Raw genomic sequence first — 21,164 nt, 5'->3', positions numbered from 1 at the left:
TTGAATTAAACAAATATGAAATAGTTATATTAAACAGTGCACATATAGATAACATTAAATAAACATATCATAATAATTTAGCCGGTTAATTACACGAGATTTTCGGTCAATAGGGTTATTAGCGCCATAAGAATAGTATATGGTGGAACGGAATTGCGAATGTGTAGGAATGGACCGAGAATTGAAAGTGGGGATATGAAAATTAAGAAGGTGTAGGAAGCCTGAGCCATGGGCGTTAATAGTGTTTTAAAAAAGGATACATCAATTAACTCTGAACTTTAAATTGAATTTCGAAAATTTATAAAAAAAATTATTGACTACTTATGTGTTTTCGGTAGGTACTTCTAAATGTCTGTAGGAACAAGCAACAACTCAAAAGGAACTATGCATGTCCATTGTCTACAGTATACATTACTGTGCGTATACTTTAGTTTAGAAAACCTCCTTAAAAAATTATCTGGTACTTTTCTTGACGATGTTAATTATCGTAGGTTTCTAATAATATTTTCGAAATACAAATTAATAAAAATCAGGAAAATTTAATTTGTAACTCTATCAAATTATAAGCAAAGAAATGGACAGTACAATTAAGTATACGTAAATTTGAATTAGTACGCCTCATTTGATAAATATTTAAAATAAAATAAATTGTCTATGGAATATATTTAGGTAGGTACTTACTAAACGGCAAACACACCTGCGGATAAACTTATCTAATAATATTTCATGTTGTAAATTTAAAAATTATTGGAAATGTTTTATTATTAACCATGAATTATGATATAGTTACCTACGAATGTTCAAAATTATAATTATATCGTAATAATTTTAAAAGTGTTATCAAGAATATCAAGGATTCATCGACATCAAACCATATTAAAATAATGTTAAGGTCCCAGTCATCAAGAAACTCAAAGAATTTGATAAGTCAAATGTCAATTAAACAACAAAACTAAACTAAGGTTAGTACTAATTAATTGATATGTAATTAATTTGAGAGAAATCGTTATAAGATCATCATCAGATTTTAAACACAAATTCGAAAGACTTAGAATAAAATATGAATTGGTCTCAACATCTAAAAATTCAAAGTCTGCATGCGCAGTGACTTCATCCCGAATTTGTAAAAGCGTCCGAATATTAACATGGTTGAATCTTAAAAAATAAGGAAAATTAAATAAAAAATAAACTATCTAAAGACATTTTAAGTTTTTCAAAATCTTGCAAACATTTAAATCTGTAGATGACGGATGTACTTAAATAGTGATACAGAAAATAAAAATAGGGAAAAAAAACATATCTACTTACCTGCAGCATACCTATTACGTAATTATAAAAATAAATATTTGATTTTTTCATAAAATATTTGTTTGCCGAAATTGTAAATAAAATACCTACCCAATATTACACATATAGGCACATAGCACTTAGTAATAATCATGTTAGAAAACCAAATTAATGAAAAGAATGAAAATAAAATCCCAGTTTGTATATTTATTATTTTGCTATTATGTCATACTTCATTAGACATTTAAACATTAGTTAATAGTTATATTTTCTAATTACAAATTTAGATCAATAATCCACATGACCAGATGTCTTGGTTAGATATAGGTACTAACTAGATTTATTTTAGGGATTTTCGTCTACCCCTAACCTTTGCATGTATACTAAGACTGTTAACTGCGTTGTAACCATTTATCGTTTATCGTGACTATATATAACAAAACTTTCATTGGACAAAACTGATGTTTAAAAAAAACATAACGATAATTACTATATTATAACATGTTGCATAAGCTGCAGCAGTGTTCTTTTGTCAGAACCTTTTATCATTTTCGATCATCAAACGTTTCGTAAAAATGTGTACCGTACATACTACCTACTTAATAGTATTAGTACCATAATTTTATTATAATTTATTAATTACGAATTTATAAACAACATATTTTTACTTCCAAGATACGAGAATAATTCTCAAATGTCGTATCAGTGAACCCAACAGTATGTACCTAGCTAGGTATAGGTTTTTATCATAGTTTTTTCCAAGCTTTTATCATACGTTGTAATGTATTACTTCTTGAAAACATTATATAATAATAAATGACAATTTAATAGAACATTTTGTATTTTCGGACTTAGTCGTCCGAGTGCGTCCCGTTAAGTACATCGTACCTTTTTAATAGTTCAAGTGCGTCCATGATGATATCGCTGATAATATTGGTATATCTCAAGTGCTGACAAGTGCAACTAAAAAAAACTAAATAGATTATGTCAAAATCTGGTTTTATGAAAAAATACCCGTTTTTCTTTAGTTTTAGATTCTGAGCGGAGCGATGAAAACGTATGATTTTACAATAATTGTTTTTATTATTTTTATTTTTGTGTCTGTCACCACCATTTGGGGCAGTAAAACTGCTTTGATTTTCTTCAACAGTATCTTGTTCGATGGGAAAGTGAATCTAGTTGGTGCATTCAGGTGTCTAACTCTAAAACAAATGAACGTAGATATATGAAATTTTTACTGGTTGTTTATAATAGAATTTTCTATATACGATAACATTTTAAAAAAAATGTATTTGTTTTGAACTGTTTACGAACATTTTCTATAGGTATACCACACAATTTTGAAAATATTTTAACACATTTTGTGCTATTAACAGACAATTTCAAATTTCAATTTTTTTTTTCTATAAAAATCAATAAAATTGTATTTTTTGGCCCAAAAAGCGTAAAAATGTAATACATAGCTCCTGATATATTGCTACAATAGAAGTTGAAAAATATTTTGAAATACATAGGCACAATTTTTTTAAGAAGCATTTACAGTTCAAATTTTGACGAAATTTATCAAATTGAAAATTTACAAATTATTCAGTGGTTAAAAATTTATAAAATGTTCAACTTTTATAGCTAAGGATTGAAAAATTTAAAATAGGGTTCCACGTAAATAGTTTATAAAACATAAATTACTTTATTCACAATAATATCATCAAATATAGGTACTTAATAATATCATCTGACTGGTCATCCGTCTTCGCTCAGAATCGTTTTTCTTATACAATGATATTATATCATTGAATTCAAATTTAATTCAATCCATTACAGTGACCCACTTGTAACCTACTGTATAGCAGAGCGACACCCACTTGCCCAGCTTCTTTTTTTTTGGTGTTTCCCTATACGCTTTTGAAAATTACTAGGAATTGGACTCACAAAGTACCGTCTAGACTCATTTTCTTACCAGAAAAGATACTGAAGTAGAAAATCGAAGCATTTTATCTGCCTCTAAAGGTAATGACTAATGACAGACACAAAATTTAAAAAATAATACTATTGTAAACTAAATACATTCATAGTTCCGCTCAGAATATCAAAGTATCAATAAGGTATTAACATATAACATATTTGTAAATAACAAAAACAAGTTACTGTTACTTCATAATTTACATTGAAATAATAATAAAATATTCTTTAATTTGTAAACCATAGCCTCGGTAGTTGCATATGGACCATATTGGCTTGTGCAGTTGTGCCGCTTGTGGTACCTATCTATATTATTTACATTATTATTACATGGTTTTCAAATCGGTATTTAGTATACCACCATGATTAATGAATCGGAATTCAAAAAATAATTTAACTTTTAATGAGTAAATACTCTGAAAATTACCAGCCACATTTTTTAAACTTAGAATCAAAGCTAATCGATAACTTCTATTATATATTAAAATGTATAAGACGTTTTTGATGAAAAATAGATTTTTTTTTAACATAATATAAAAAATGTATGATATTCATGGCTTATAAATTATATAATATAATATGAATGTATTACAAAATATAATAATATTCAAATATTAAAAAATGATATAATGGCGAACTATCGGGGACGACATGATATATTATAGCTAAAACTACCCCGGGGACGACAAAATGAGGGTACCCATAATATTATGATTATCGATAATGTTAAAATCGCACATATTATATACATAATATTATGGTTATTATGTATCTTCTCGAGTCTTCCGAAAAAAAAAAAAAAAAACTCGAAATAATGAGCTACAGCTATATTATAGTGTTCGCGCTGTTAAAAGTGTCATATATACCTTTATCTATAATAGTATATGCCTGCGTGTGTGTATATATATATATAGAGAGACCTCTACGCGCGCACAGTGGCGGCGGTCGCTTGTCAGTTTTTCGAACAGACACCATAATTCGCGGGGACACCCGCGATTGGACTCCTACCAAAAGGCCGCCGCCGCCGCCCCCTAAATAATATCGTCTGCTCGTCTCTCGCACGCACGCGCGTCCACTGTAGAGGCGGTCTCGTCTTTTTTTTATATATATATTTACGAGCGGACGCCACTGGATATCTCACGTCTCGGAGTCGTCACAGTGTGTCTTCGCGTGCCACCGCCTCCGCGTCGACAACTACTGCACTTCCGCGGTATAGAGCGCATATTATATTATATGATATTATCGTGCAATAATACCGAAAAACTGTTATAATATTATACGGCACAGGTGTGTATGACGTATAGAATACGTATTTTATACATTTTGTTCTTGATTATACTAAAATATCGATATACTGTCACACATACAGCGGTCCGTTTCAGCACAGGCATCACAATACGTACAATAATAATCTACGTTCCACATTATAACATCGCGGGCCGTATACTCGATAGCTGTCGCGAATTTTTTTTTTTTTGTATGCGGTTCGAAAGCGGTTTCGTCCTGCACATGCTCGGCGAACAGGGCGCCGCCGTCGGCGGGTACGGCAGGCCCGAGGACGAGTACGCGTCCGAAAACACCAAGAGGTTCACGGTGGACTCGCTGTTGCAAGTCCGGAGGCCGGCCATCGCGGCCGACGACAATAAGCGGCCGGCGGCCACATGCACGACACCCTGCTACGAAGTCGGTGAGTATAATAAAATGTAAATATAATCATGAACGAAGTTAACGACGCGCATAAATCCGCGAACCTGGGATTCGATTTTTGGAAGGACATTACATAATATATTATACCTGTAGTAGCTTATAGATTCATGAAAGTAATAAATATTAATTGCTAGCATTATATACATTTTAAAGAGTAATGAATTTTGGATTAGCCTGCAAGCGTATATCTTTCAAGTTTCGCAGGAAGGGAAGGTCTACGACTATAGAAGAAACTTACCGGCTAAATATAGGTGTATTATATATTATATACTGACACTAACCCAAAAATATATTGCTTGACTAAAACTTATCGGGAGGGCTGATTCCTAGGAGCTCCGATTCCACTTGTATTATATCATAATACAGTGAAACTTCCATATAACAAACTTACGTTTAACGAAATATTTTTAAAAACCAAACAAAATTAGAACTGCATTTATTCAATTCTATTTAACGAAATTCTCCAAAATATGATTTTTTTTATGACTTCGTTATATGGAAGTTTCCCTGTATATATTATGGGTTTATCACACGTGCTTTATATCCTATTAATAAGTGACCTGTTGCACCGAGTGATGCTAATTTTTTCAAAATATCGATGACCTTTATATTTTTGTTTATTATACAGCCTATATTTTGAACAAAAACCCATTCTGCACATTTTCTGTTCGTTAAAATTATGAATTATAAGGAATTATTATAGTTAGGTACTTAGGTAGTTTGGCATTTTGTATAATTGTAACGCATTTCTTGCTACATTTCTTTTAAAATTATAGACGACACATCAGCATTCTCAAATAAGTGGCACATAAGTATTATATATACGTAAAAATAACAAAATGTTACTTATATTTTGTTAATCAGGTATACATAGTTAATACAATTTCTTTTTTCTTTTTAATATACTTAAATTTTTAGATGTTTTTTTTAAGAATTTTAAAGACAAGACATTTTAGGATTTATTAAACATTTTTAGGTAGGTAGTGACTAGGTATAACCCCTCCAGGCTCCACAAGTTCAAGCATCCTATATTCCTATTCCCAATTTGCGTCTATATGTAAGACGCACCCGCATAGATATCCCTTACCTACTTGTGCAGAAATTAAAAATAGATACAATTGTGTCAAAAATGGATACATGGATTGTGGATTACCAGATGGTAGTAAAATACCTACTATAATATTTTAGTGTTGTGAAACATAGGTACTTATGATATATTAAAAAGTGTAGTGGAAATATTATATATTATAGAATCCTACGAATATAGGTACCTAATAGTTATTTATTTTTTACATTTTACGAACGGTAAAAATGTACACACGCTATACGACATCAATTTTCTTAATTTATGAAGTTTTAATAATTAGCAAATGTCATAAATTCTAAGCAAATATTTGAGTAAGTACTAAATACCTATATAGTATTAATTATAATATACTTAAAAGTAAATAGTATTTATTAAAAGCTCGCGTTACTGATTATTGATGAGATAAAAAAATTAATAGAATTAGATACTGATATCAAAATTATTGAATTATTCAGCAGTTTGATTAAATAAAAAATATTGTGTATGTTACACACAATATTACACACATACTTTATTCTAACATTCAATATGTAACTGGTACATTAGTGCAGTGTAGAATTTAATTTGAGATGTAAACGTTAAAGACAATGTACATTTAATTTTAATTTTTAATAAATAGTTCCCATATCGGTGTATAGTTTATGTTTTACCTCTGATCAATTATACGGAATGTTTCTAATAATAACAATAGGTACCATTAAAATGATTTTTATAAATTATATTTTTTCTACTATTCATGTTCTACAAGGAATAAAAGTTACACTCATAGGTGAAATGTAAATAAACAAAAAAAAAATTCGTGTAAAATGATGGTTTACATTTAGCCAAGTAAATGAGCAAATGCCCCCCTTGCTATCCCATAGACCACATTATCACAATATTATGCCAATGCAGACTATATTAATGAATAATAAAGGTGAACAAGTGGGTACCACTCTGCTGCACAGTAGTTGTCGAGCGTGTCGTTGTAATGAATGTGTTATATTTGAATTCAATGATAAATTTTTGTATACGAAACCGATTCTGAGCAGATCCATCGTGTCATACCCATACGTCTAGTATAAATCATCAAATTCAATAGTTAAAAAAACTAATAAAAATCAAAAAAATCTCATGCTTTCTGGTGAACTTTTTCTTTTTTATAGAGGTAGAAAGTCTTGTTGGGAACCTTCTATTAAAATTTCTAATGTTAGCTTAGAAAAACTTGTATGAATTTCCAACTGAAAAATAATTTATAAAATGAAAAAAAATTATCATGGCTATAAATAGCACAAAAAGAGTCAAAATAGTTTAAAAATTGTACCATTTATGGAAAATTGTAATATACATTTTTGGTGATAATTTTTATTATTTACAAGGTTATTTGTTTTGGATATACCATATACCTACTTATAACAAAATATCAAAAATCGATAAATGGGAATTCGATTATTTACCGCTGAATATCGTACAAATAAAAGTTCAAACGCTCATAAAAAATTAAAGTTGAGTTTAAGTCAACTCTTTTTTTGTTATAAGTAAAAAAGCATGTGTGAAATATTCTTTTAAAATTTTTAGTCTTAACTATGAAAAAAAATCTCATGAATTTTTAACTGAAAAAAAATTTACAACATTTTAAAAAATGTCATGGCTAAAAATAGCTCAAAAAGAGTCAAAATAGTTTGACATTTTATCATGTACCTATGGAAAATGGATAATTTACCGATGAAAATCCAATATCGTAAAAATTGATTTCCAGTCATTTTTTTTTTATTTGTTGAAGGTAGGAAAAATTGTGGGGATCAAAATGTCTATCTTATGAATTTGTAACTGAAATATAGTTTGAACATTTTCGAAGTGTTGATGAATTTTGTCAAAATTTGAACTTTAAATGCTTATAAAAAATAATCGTATGATTATAAAATCCGAATGCGTCTTATAAATCACAACAGTGTACATATAAATACATACGTATACAGCAAATACACAGATAATATTCTTATACTTTTAAATTTGATTATAGGTCAATCCATTCTAATACCAAATAATTTGATCTGCTAAACGCAAATTTGCTCTTGTACCTATGTGGCTATGTCAGTAAGACGGAGCACGGAGACAGCAAGTGCGGGTGAGAGTGTGAGAGACTTCTTCTTTATAACGTCATACCTATTCCTTAATCTTTTTTCTATGGTCTATGCCCTATGGTATGGTATGGTTTTCATCAGAAAATTAAGTTATTCATTTTTAAATAATGATTCATTTTTCAGTTATTAATTTATTAAACTATTGTTTCATTTTCGCTACATGGTTGGAATAACTGTATGTTAAACGAAAAAATAATTAGGACTGTGTATAGGTACTGTACATAGCAGATAATAGATTTATACTATATATGTACTACAGCAATAAAAGGAAGATAAAGGACATTATACCTATAAACTACTGTTATTACTTATTATACACGAATCTGATCAATCGAAAATAAAATACTAAACCTAATGAATATTTTACTATTTTACCCGGGTTGATGATGAATTATAATTTTAAATGCTTATTTGGCAGTCTGCCGTAAAGCTTATAATTTAGGCATATAAACATAATTATAGTATATCAGTATAAATATTATATATTTGGAGTGCTCGAGTGCTAAAGAAGGTTTTTTCGCGGAAATTGAATCAAATCTAAAATGAGTTGGTGTATGATAAATGCTAAAATTGCATAACATATATAATATTGTAATTTATAATAACAGATACAACAAAGTTATTTTTTGCTGTAAGAAAATAATTTATAGGACATGAAAATCCATATTTTGGGTAGGTGTAAAAAATCTTCTTGCAGTATAGTTTAAGTTTAATAGTAATATAACTCGTAATAAAATGAAAATAAATAATGTAATAATATTTTTCAACTAAACGTAAGAAAATTGAAAAAGTCCATCAAACATAAACCAAATCTAAATAATATTCTTCATCAGCCATATCTTATGATAGTAATGCCATTTTTTATGTATCTGACGAAGAGAATAATGTTACATACACCACTTTCCATAAAGTGACAAATTGTATACATACTAAACAAGTCTAACTATCTAAGTATATATATAATTGGTTACAAGGCATCAGAAACTTTGCAGGGCTTTAATACAACACAATTCATATTAAAATACATTAATACACAATGCACTTACACGCATGCGCACATATATATATACGATTATACCTATATAAATAGAGTGTAACGGAAATATATGACAATATTATGTAATAATATTCACTATGACTATATATAATATGTGCCTAATAACTTTTATTCTTATTAATTTTATAATATTATTTTAATTTATATATATTTAAAAAATAAATGGAATATTGGAGTATAACAAAAGTTATTACATTGGTAGTTAGTTAATACTACATAATTATTACTACATTACTTAATTAGGTACATTCGTCAGCTATTTCTGTTACATACAGACATCCTGTATGGATATGTAAGCTGTTGAACGATGTGAACATAACAATATAACTTATCAACGTGTCAACAAAAAATGCAGTAACAAATTACAGTTGTAAACTATTTGATAGGCTTTTAATTTTAAAAGAATTCATTTTTTATATTTATAGTAAAAATAACTCGACAAATTGGAACCAAAAAAAAAAAAAAATGACACCTCGCAGCGTAAATTCTACAAAACATAAAGATCTACATGAAATATAAAAATGTTTCTGATAATTATATAGACTCTTATTGGGCACTAAGGCAAATCATTTTGGGGGGAATGTTTACAAGACTCGTTGCTTTACAGTACCTATACAACTGCAGTGTTCTATTGCCACCATTTCGATTGTATCCATACAGATTTGCATTGTTATTTAATTATTGTGCATTTAATAAATTAAAATGTCAACGGGGTAGCCGTTAGGTACCTACCTACTTATCTTCTACCACAGTTCGGCATTCTGAAATTAAATTATTAAACAGCTGATATATGTATATATAATAAATAGGCTGCAGCAGATACTTAAAAGTTATACGTCGGAATAGTATATAGTATACAGCCATACTGCGCAGGTACCTAAGGGATTTTAATCTCCTAAGCAGTATAACCTATATAGGTAACGTGTATGGAAATTTAAATATTATTATTTTATTGTTTTGAAGTGCATTTTATCTGGTGATGAATCGCATACAATATGGTCAGCGATGATTATTTCGCATTCACAGACGTCTATGGATTTAAATTTAGCCGCTGCCGCAGAGACGCGAGCCCGTCTGACTGCGCGGCCGTAAGTCCTGCAGTCGCCGCCGTATATATACCTACTACGCGTGACACTATGTATTAACGTGTCACATCTAATGCATAATAATAAAATGTATAAATTTTATTTTAATATAATATGAGACTTGTTGTCTTGTCGAGCAGCAGCCAGTATATTTTAGGTCGGCACACACGGTGGCGACACGAGAACTGCTTCTGGTTTTTTTTTTTTTTTTTTTATTGGTTTTCGAGCGAAGCAGAGAATTTTACGGCGATTAGTACATTTTTACTACTTCGTTACTCTTGTTTTGACGAGTGTTTTTCGAAATCCACAAAGGCTATCGATGCGGCCACGTTATATCGCCTACGTATAGGTATATGCGATGATTACAGTAGGTAAAACGTAGTTTCTATCGCGGGTTAGCTAGACTATTATAATATACGGACAAGTATATTATAATGTATGACAATTACTCGAGTTATTATTTTGAGCAAATACCCATATTGAGTAGAAAAGTAATGCGGAAAAGCTCTCAATCCACAGCGTTGATATTATATAGGTGCCTAATATAATGTACATATAAATTATAATATTGTATATTATACATTTATACCTATATATTTACTACGCTGATTATAAAGGGTTGACATATTATATAGCAAGCCTGCAGCAAAGCGCATTCGCCACCTGCACCCGTCGCTATGTATATTATGTATATGGCTATTATTTAGGGACCTAAAACCGTGACAAAAATGCATTTCATTGCACGTCCGGCTCGTGGCTTTTTTTTCAGTTTTTTTCTTCTCGCGCTCGCTCGTCCACTTTTTTCGACGTCTCCGTGCCCGCGACTTAAAGGTCAGGAATCCGCGTATACTTGCCCCGACGATTGATCGAACGATTTTTAATTGCTCGACGCTTGCCAAATGTATATTCGAGCGGGCGCGAGCTATCTTCTCCTCGATTTTCCTCTTTTCTCTTTTATTGGCATGCGAAATACTTAAAGTACGCATGTAGCATACTGCAGATATATTATACTACATAGTAAATACCTATTATAAAATAAACCAGTCGTTTTCCCATAAGTATATGTGCGATTAATTAATGTACCATTATACATTAATTATTATAATATACGCTGTAATACCGAAGTATTATAATTTGATTATTATATATTTATTATTGTTATTTGTCGTCACACTTTTGACGGACCAGACGCGCAGGCCGTGTTTATCATCGTTAATACAACATTTATAATATACACTTAATCGTGTCGTAATGCTCGTGCAGTTTTTATTTATTGAATATCCTTTATTTTCTTTAAAAATAATCGATGTGGTTGATTACAAAGACACTAAGAAAAAGACAAAAAAAACACAAACAACCGAACAAGGAACTTATACCGAACATTTTCAAAAAAAGTATTTAAACGAGCGGTTCATCACGGAGGCACATGGAAATGCATAATAACTTAAAAATGTCATGCACACGCCGTGCCCGGGATGTTGTTAAAATGCGTCTGATTTATGTTTTCGTTAATGTTATTTATTAGGCCGGTTAACTAATATATGGTTAATAGACCAAAACACTAACGTCGTCATTTGTGTCATTGGACATGTTCCATTGCATTAGTCTCCCGTAAATTTAAACCTCTCGACTGTGTTCATCTTGGGTGTATATTATAATATACATACGTTATTAAATTAATTTTTACCCTATTAATTAAAAAAAATAAAACATAATTGATATTAGAATGAATATTACGGTCGAGAACGGGATGTGGGTGGATGAGAAATTATATAAACATTATATTATGTAGGTACTTAAATTATTAATGTAAACAATCAAATAATATATGATTAATTTGTACTATAGCTTGTTAAATAAAAAACGTGTAAATTTAAGTATGTATGCTAATTCAAACAGATGTTTTAAATTACATTTAAAAAACACTACTAATGAGCCGCTGAAATACATTTGGTCTCCTCAGAAAAAACATCAAATATTTTATGCATCTTAATTAAGATTCTTCATTTTTAATTTTGGATATTTGACAAAATCAATTTAGTCGTATTTCATTACTTAATTTAAATAAAGAACCTATACAACAAATAGATTCCATATAGTTAATTTAGTAAAATTGTTCTGCACACCAAATATTATATATTGTTGTTAAGTACTTGATCCTAAGTATTAATTATAATATATAAAATCAAGATACAATATTGAATATATACGACCGAGCATAGGCGCAAATTGACTAAATTTTTTGGGGGGGACTCAAGCCCCCCTCTCCAAAGGCCATATTGCTTAGTTACTATATTGCTTAGTTACATATTGCTAGTATCAAAGAATATAAAAATTAGTACTAACTACTAGATTTTGAACTGGGGGAACTTGACCGACATTTGGGGGGACTAAGTCCCCCAAGTCCCCCCCATATTTGCGCCAATGCGACCAAGGTACATTGATAACAAATTATTGGACTTATTTACTTTTTGTACCTACTTCCAATTTTGAATGTCTATAAAATAGTTGTTGGGGGACGGTGTGTGACCACTCGAGTGGCTGAGCGACGCGCACCGACGCCGGTTCAAAACCTCGACTGCAGGTGGCATTTTTCTTCAGGCAAGTCACAAGTGCCCACAAAAAAAAAATCTGCCAAACTAACTAACACACGTGTTTAAACCTACAATACCCTCCCCCGCAGTTAAAAACCACCCTATGGCCTAAGTTGCCGCGGGTGAATTAATAAAAAAAAATAAATAAAAATACTTGTTATTAATTACTTTATTATTTTTATTTTTAAGACTTCAACGCTACATGGTTATTAGCTGGTTTTTACTGTGGGGGAGGGTACGGTTGGTTTGGAACACGTGTATATATACTATATAGGGAGAGGATTCGTCCCTAAAACTCAGGGTGATCACCCATCCGGCTATCCAGGTCCTGGGAGCTACAGACACCGGCCGATGCTAGACCTCAGGACATGTTAGTGACAGCGGTCAACCTGCACCCCGTGCTACAAAAGGCACCATTTTATTATTTTATTTATTAATTTATTTTATATAACATAATATATTGTAGGTAATTATAATTTATAATAGCTTTTTATAAAATTGAATAACTTTGAAGTCAGACTTTAAAAGGTATGTCGCTTATCTATTATCCATAATAATATATTTCATATTACATAACTTGTATAAGGTATAAAACAATTAATAGGTTCTTGTCGGATGTTTAAATTTTTGGTAACTAATGCCTAATAGTTAATACTTTATTGTAATTTACTTTAGAATAATACATATACATTATCATATTAAGGTATATATTTTTATATATCTAGACAGGGTGTTTTTTCATTTTTAAGTCTTTCTGGTAGGCTGCAAGTACCTACCAGAAAGACTAAAAAATGAAAAAAAAATTGATACTAGCTATTACTTATTAGTTAAACGTAAAAAAATGATGAAAATTATATAGGTAGATAATAAATAATTTAAGATTTACCTTTGGCTGAAAATTCCATAAGAGATATTTGAAAAAAAGTTATTACCTATTTTTTTAATTAGTTTACTCCAAAAAAATATATTTAAAAAAAACTGCAAAAAATAAACCACTTGATTTATAAACGTTTTTACCGTCACTATTTTTAAAATAAAATTATAATTACAAACTGGCTATTATATGAATTTTAAGTAGTTACCTATAATAATTAAGTCTATACAGTACTTGTAGCGCAAGCATCTATAAAATGTATAAAAAAAAATTTAATATTGATTAGAAGAAATGTTATTTCATTTGTCTGATCATTCTGGTACACCATACCATGTATATATTATGCAATATAATTATCATATAAATTCAAAACAATTTTGGAAGAAGGAGCATAAATAATAATAATTGTTTTAAATATAATTATTGTACTAAAAATGGGTTACATACTTGTATAGATATGAAGTATGAACGAAACATTATATAACTCCTCATAATATATATATATAGGTAACTATAATAATAATAATATGTGTACATAACGGTAGAACGCTTTAATTTCACGGTGAGTTTAATTTATATGCACTAATGAAAATATTTAAGGCAATTAAGACTCATTTAACTTCATCGTATTTGGGATGTAAATGTCAAAAAGTTTAAATTGATGAGTGACGGATGCCTGAATAATGAATATATATTGTATATATAGGGGGACGGAATGGCCGAGTGGAGTTGCAACGCGCACCGACGCCGGTTCAAAACCTCGGCTGTGGGTGGCATTTTTCTTGGGGCAAGTCACGGTGTCCGGAGAGAAGTGCCGCCATCCCCCAACCAAATGCCGACGGGTGCCCACTAAAAAAAAATCTGCCAATTAGAGAAATATAATTTTATTTCATCAAACACAAAACAATAACTATTATATTTTATCTTGAAATTAAAAAATGTACATAAATACCTACTTGTAACAATATTAATATAAAATTATATACGAGTAGTAATATGTTATTAGCAGTAATACCACATTACCACGTGTGTACTTATCATTCAGTATCTAATTTATATACGTGATTATTTATTGTTATTATATAATATAATCACAATATTCGTTGATATTCGTCATAAACTCACAAGTCATAATTAATAAACATAATATTATTAGTACCGTATATAGAGTTAATAAGCTAATATTATATAACATTATAATTCATAACTTTATTCTTAGAAACGAACTCAGAGACAGACAGTCAACGGAAAAGTAAGCCGAGAAGAAATCGTACAACATTTTCTAGTTGTCAGCTGCGAGCATTAGAAAAAGTGTTTGAAAGGACTCATTATCCAGACGCATTTGTCAGAGAGGAACTAGCAAGAAGAGTTTGTCTGTCAGAGGCTAGAGTTCAAGTAAGCATTTTATCTTCTATATAATATCTTGTATAAAAGACAAACAATGTCTGTACCTGTGTCCTTTGTGCATTCTTAAACCGTTTATCTAAATAATGAACTTATACTACACAACAAAATTAAATAAATATTATTTACAATTTTAAAATTGATAGCATCAATCACGCCATCACACACAGGATTTTTGCAGAGGGGGTTGTGCTAATAACAATTTTCCTGAAATTAAATATGTACCACACGCTACTAATAATACTAGAGGAGAGGGGCATTTTGTAGAAATAAATTTCCACTGAGGAAGACATTACGGGTAGGAAAGCTGTCAGTTATTGTGACCCCTCTTTGTGTTCGCCACTGGTTTCATAATATATAGGTCCTCGAATATAAAAATAATAATAAGTAGGTACTTATGTACGAACTTCAATTTTTTTATTATGTAAAAATTACATTTTTGTATAAAAAAACACAATCATAGTAGATATTTGGCTGCAAGTACTTATATTTAGGTAAAGCCATATAGGTATGTAAAAACCATATTACCTACCTATCAGAAAAGGAAAAAAACTTAAAGAAGATCCTCTTCTATCAGTACTCTCTATAGTATTATCGATAGATAGTACTTTTATTGGTTAGTTGTCATTATAATATGGCATTGTTAAATGTGACTTATATATTATAATAATTTAATTTCCTATAAGTAAATATCGATACCTCATTACAATTTTTGATTGTACGATAATTTCCATTTTAATTTGAAAAACACTATACATACAATTAATAATAGAGTTTATAAATATTGTGATTGACAAGCACTGGCGCACCGTACTAAACCTATTCTATTCGCGGTCGTACTCGGGCCGGGTGCGCACTTGTTGCAGGCGCATCCGTCGCACTTTTAATCCGGCGCGTTTAGTTAATTGACAGAGACGCGATCACCTCGTGAAGTCATATATATATACATATATATTATACTCAGCAGCGAAACAGAAGCACGTGGCCGACGTGGCGTGTGGGTTTCTTGTACACACACACACACACACCACACACAACTCAAGTCTCTCTCGCACACACGTGTTGACATGTGTCCCTAATTTGGACGGTCGGCGCCCGTTCAACAAGTATCTTATATATATATATACATGTGAGTGTGTATACGAAATATATGATCCATGTATCTAACCTACGCACGGTAAATCAAAGGAAGTTCGGTCTGCGGAGAGGAGGCTGTCAAGTCCGCCCGGCGGAATTCGCGGACCAGTGATTTCGTGACGCGCGAGCGGAGGGCTCGAGTCCAAGAGACGTTGAGCGCCCGGTGAAACACTGAATATATAACACACACAGAAGAACGCCGCCGCCGCAACAGCTATACACAATTATATTATATATTATTATAAAGCATATTATGTATAATATAAACATGGATTGTTCGCCGCGCGCTTGCACGTGTGCGGGGCTCGAGTCCGAATCAATTAACGTTCGAATGAGAGACGTATACTACAACGTACCTATATATACATGTGTGTGCAGTGCAGACTATTCAAGTGTGTGTGTGTGTGTGTGTGTTGTACTAGTATTACTATTATTGTATACCCGTGGAAAAAATAAACTTGGTGTGGTGCATACTTATTATGTTGTTATTATATGCATATAAACTATAAAGTACATATAGGCAAGGCTGGGCATTAACTTAACTAGTTACTTTTGTCTTTTCATTAACTTAACTGTTAACTTACTAAATTTCTTTCTTAATTAACGTGAAATTAACGAGTTAAGTTTTCATTTTAAGAAGTAAGTTCAGTTAATTTATTTTGTTTTTAATTTTATAATATTTCACTATTTCAGTCCATTTCGTTTACATGTCAAAAAATATGAATCGAAAATTGTTTTAAGTTAAAAATTTATATCATTCGAATCTAACTTATATGGAAGTACTGTATATAAACACTATATCCTAGAATTTAGTTTTGGATTGGAAAAAAATTAAGTACGCTAGCGTAAAGCGTTGTATAAACAAATTAACTTTTTTTTAACTTAATAAAAAGTTAACAAAAAGTGTGTATTAGCTTTTAACTTAACCGAGTTCACCTATAGTTAAATTAACTTTTAACTTTTAACTTTTTGTTATTGATGCATATTAACTTAACTTAACTGAGTTAAAAAAAGTTATTGACTTACCCAGCTTTACATATAGGTAGTAAATATCTACTTTTTTACTCTTGCAGGCGATAAGCGCATGACCTCGTGCTCGCTTCCATATGAGACATTTTTTTTCAAAATTAATTCTCGATTAAACCATATTATTATGATGCCTTGTTGCTGTAGTATTGTATACAAAAATTACAATATCAAAACAATATCGTAACATGACATTTTTTTTTTTTATTAGTCTTAACTCCGAAGCATCGGCAATTAGGTATGGCCATTAGTATTTGTTTATTTTGTTTTGGTTAGGAATTATGGATTTTTGTTTTTTTTTTGGGGGGGGGGGGGTACGGTTGGTTTTGAACAACACATGTGGAAAAACAAAACGAAACGTGAAATCCATACCTATTTATATTTTATAAATAACTATAACTGTACCTATACGCACCTACCTGATGCGACAGTGCACTGCGAAAGTGCATGTGACCTATACTGTTTTCGCAAAAATTAAATGTATCAAGCGTAACGCATGATTATTGCCTATGAGTTGAAACGATAGACGATAATCAACAGATGATGTGCATGGATCGAAATCAAATCGTTATCGTAGATTAGCAGCCACTATAATATACAGAGGAGTGAGGACATACAGCTGGCATGTCGGGTATATTATAATATAAACACTAAATTTAGACATTGTGCGTCCGATCAGGTTTGGTTTCAAAACCGGAGGGCGAAATTCCGAAGGAACGAGAGAAGTAGTCTGTCGAGGAACAACCCCACGCTATCAACCGCACCCGATTGCAGATCTCCGAACGTAGAACAACCCCTTTTACCCAGGTCAAATACGAACGTCGTTCACGCGGAACCTCCGTTTACAGCTGGTGAGTATATATAACATATATCACATAGATACATTATTATACAGTAACAACAAAGTATATATTATGATTTAGTAGTGGGCTATTAACAATTAATCATTTGATCATCAACAATTAATTGTATTGTAGGTATACCGTATACCTAGTCAAAAATAATTGTGATAATCACATCAACATTTTATAATATACCTAAATATAACAATCAAAAAACATTGAATTTTTAAAACTATTATAAAAAACCACAATTTTAATTTAACTTATTTCATTTATAATATCAACATATTCTTTAGTTCTTTTAAAACAATCATTAGGTACCTATATTGTACCTATTGACCTATTTATAATCTTGCCCATGCCTCAAATCGAGTCTCGTGTCTGTACCAATACAACATGTTAACCTATATTGGCTATATCATATGTATAATACGGCGCGATGGTCTGCAGTCTGAATAGCTATATACTATAGTAATATAGTCCTATTCTCAAATTAGGTATGTAAGTAAGTTAGGCGACGATCATTATTAGACATGAAAATGAAATGCGAATATGGTTTCAAATTTATATTATTATACATTTAACCTAACCTAAACAAAACGTGTCTATACTGCAGGCTCCGGTTTTGGCGGTCTCCTCGAGTACTCGGCGTGGAAATCGAACGGCTTGTCACAGTGTGGAATGTTTCAACACTCATCAAGTTACCCGGCTTTCTTACCTGCAGCAGTCCCCACCACAGGTATCTATACCGAGGAGTCTAAATACAAATATATTATTATTGTTGGATTTGGATAACCATAATAATATTTAATACGATTTGCGATATGCCTACTGCAGCCTATAGGTATGAGCCTAATACAGGTATGAGCCTAGTATGGGACTGTAGGTTAGTCATAACTAATAGCTATACATAATTTAATGGTCGTGTTGCTTTTCATTTTGTTCACTATCAAAAATTATATCTTGTCCGTTTGGGAATATATCAGTTTACCATCCGCAATTGGCAAGCAATCAACTACCACGATTTAAGATACTAAATAGTAATAGTTACTACTATATTAAATCGTGTCAACTACGTATAATATGAACATGTCCAAACCCGTTTTCTATCAAACGCTACCTACAGCTTAGTTCTTAAAATCCGCCACCCACCTGGACACTCGCGAAACTCCACTATTCGCTCCACCCTAAACACCCCAACCCTTGCCTTTCGCCGTATTGATGCAGATACTTCTTTTATTTCTTCCCTTCGCGCAGTTGACGGTTGACCTAGCATCTATCTCATATTCTCATTCCGTGTCCCGGCCGGCGGCTTGCCCCATTCACTTGTTTACGTTTTTCGCACCCCACCTCGTATGATACAATACTATATCTTCTTTTTAATAATTACTTATTTAATGAATTACTAATTTAATGAAGGTATTATATTTCATGCTCATGCGATTGCATTTTAATTTCTTAATATCTAATACACTGTCTCGCTATACAATTTGCTATAAATTGTACTCCTCGTCAAATGTTTTAAGAAGTCGAAAAAAATCAAAAAATTATTTCTATGATCAAGTTTTATATTATTCGACAGGTAGTCATGCCCACGGCAATCCTTCGATGTCGATGGGAGTTTCAAATTGTCTAGTACCGAACCACCACCATCACCACCATCACCATGCCGGTTACATGGTTTCCACTAACCTGGCGAACATGAGAATTCGTCCTCAAGAATATTATATGGACACACCTCATATGTAGTAGACTTGCAGACCGCATATATATTATATATACCATAAATTACAGCTCGTCGACATGTATTTTTATTATATTTAAAATATACTTAATTTTGTTCGCTTTTACTTTTATTTTTGTACATTATTATTAATTATACAGTGTCTCATCTCCATTGTCTCCTTAAACAACTTTTTTTCTAAATAATATTTTTAAAAAGAAGATGGACAAGTGCAGGTTACTGGTCTGCTGTACAGTATGATTCTAGAGGGGTCAAGTGGGTCGCTGTATCAAATTTGAATCCTATGATGCAAGACGTGAAAATGTAACTTGTATTATACCTTAGATAACCTAAACATTTTAAACCGTAATATATATATAATATATATATATAAATATATGTATAAAATATGTAAAATAGAAATAATTTAGCAAATAAGTAAATAATTGGTTGGACCAGTGAAGCTCAAAATATGTTTTGAGGTGACACTAATATATTTTGTGCATATATTATTATAACACCGCCCCACCCACAGACACGAGGCGGTCACGCTGTAGAACTCGGCGAGAGCGTAGATGTGTCGATTGTAATTTGTGGGCACGTGGGTGAGTCCCTGTGTATTTGCATAATATCAATAATTATGGACGCTTCGAAGATTTTTGCCGGTTATATTATGCAGTCGGTGGCTGCCTGATAATATCGTCCGGTCCCGGTGCTGGCTCGAACTCGATCGATCGTAATAATAATATATCAATATATGTATAAATATAGGCACAACCCATTGATGTATTATTGTTGGTCACTACACTGAAGAACATATAATGTTATGAGAAAAAAAAATTATCTGTAAACCTGAAATATATTTCCACTGCAGGTGATACATCTGGCAAATATGATATTTAAATATGAATAGTAAATATCTCACAAAATTATTGAACAATTCTTACTTTGAATCGGTTGTGTGTGTGAAAGGCAGTGTTGGGCAGTGACGTAACGTAATTACTGTAACGCAATTACTTTGTCTGTAACGCAGCAGTAATTTCATTAAATTTTACTTAAAATAATTTCTACGAGGTAACGCACAAACGCGTTATTTTCCACGTTATAATAGTAAAGTTTTGAATGTGTTACAGGTATAGGATATCCCAGAAAAATTAAAAATCAATTATATTTGTTTTGGATTCCGATAATAGTTGACAATATTACTAAACATTCCAGGAATAAATATTATCACTTTATTAGCAGAAAGAAAAGAGTTC

At 31.3% G+C, this 21,164-nt stretch overlaps 1 protein-coding gene across 4 annotated transcripts; it reads left to right on the top strand.

Annotated features, from left to right (window-relative positions):
• The first annotated feature begins 4,395 nt into the window (after positions 1-4,395).
• LOC132948925 (paired mesoderm homeobox protein 1-like) lies at positions 4,396-20,038 on the top strand. 4 transcript variants are annotated; one of them, XM_061019624.1, is made up of 6 exons: positions 4,396-4,533; positions 4,616-4,933; positions 14,993-15,168; positions 18,020-18,191; positions 18,799-18,921; positions 19,765-20,038. In XM_061019624.1, the coding sequence occupies exons 2-6, from the start codon at positions 4,726-4,728 to the stop codon at positions 19,929-19,931; spliced, it is 846 nt and encodes a 281-aa protein (XP_060875607.1). In that variant the 5' UTR covers positions 4,396-4,533; positions 4,616-4,725; the 3' UTR covers positions 19,932-20,038. The 4 variants fall into 4 exon arrangements, with proteins under 4 accessions (XP_060875607.1, XP_060875608.1, XP_060875609.1 ...); XM_061019625.1 differs by having other exon boundaries at positions 4,399-4,533; positions 4,634-4,933; XM_061019626.1 differs by having other exon boundaries at positions 4,413-4,533; positions 4,629-4,933.
• Positions 20,039-21,164: the final 1,126 nt, after the last annotated feature.

Source organism: Metopolophium dirhodum, chromosome 7 (genome assembly GCF_019925205.1).
Source record: "Metopolophium dirhodum isolate CAU chromosome 7, ASM1992520v1, whole genome shotgun sequence".
In the NCBI taxonomy this organism is placed as follows: domain Eukaryota; kingdom Metazoa; phylum Arthropoda; class Insecta; order Hemiptera; family Aphididae; genus Metopolophium; species Metopolophium dirhodum.
The sequence above is the reverse complement of the archived record's forward strand: the minus strand, read 5'-3'. Positions and strand labels throughout refer to the sequence as shown.

Bases quoted from the DNA above. Each gene is read 5' to 3' on its own strand.
- LOC132948925 (XM_061019624.1), top strand. From the start codon at position 4,726: ATGCGGTTCGAAAGCGGTTTCGTCCTGCACATGCTCGGCGAACAGGGC. The intron at 4,934-14,992 runs GTGAGTATAATA...CTTTATTCTTAG, and splicing joins GACACCCTGCTACGAAGTCG to AAACGAACTCAGAGACAGAC. The intron at 18,922-19,764 runs GTATCTATACCG...ATTATTCGACAG, and splicing joins TGCAGCAGTCCCCACCACAG to GTAGTCATGCCCACGGCAAT.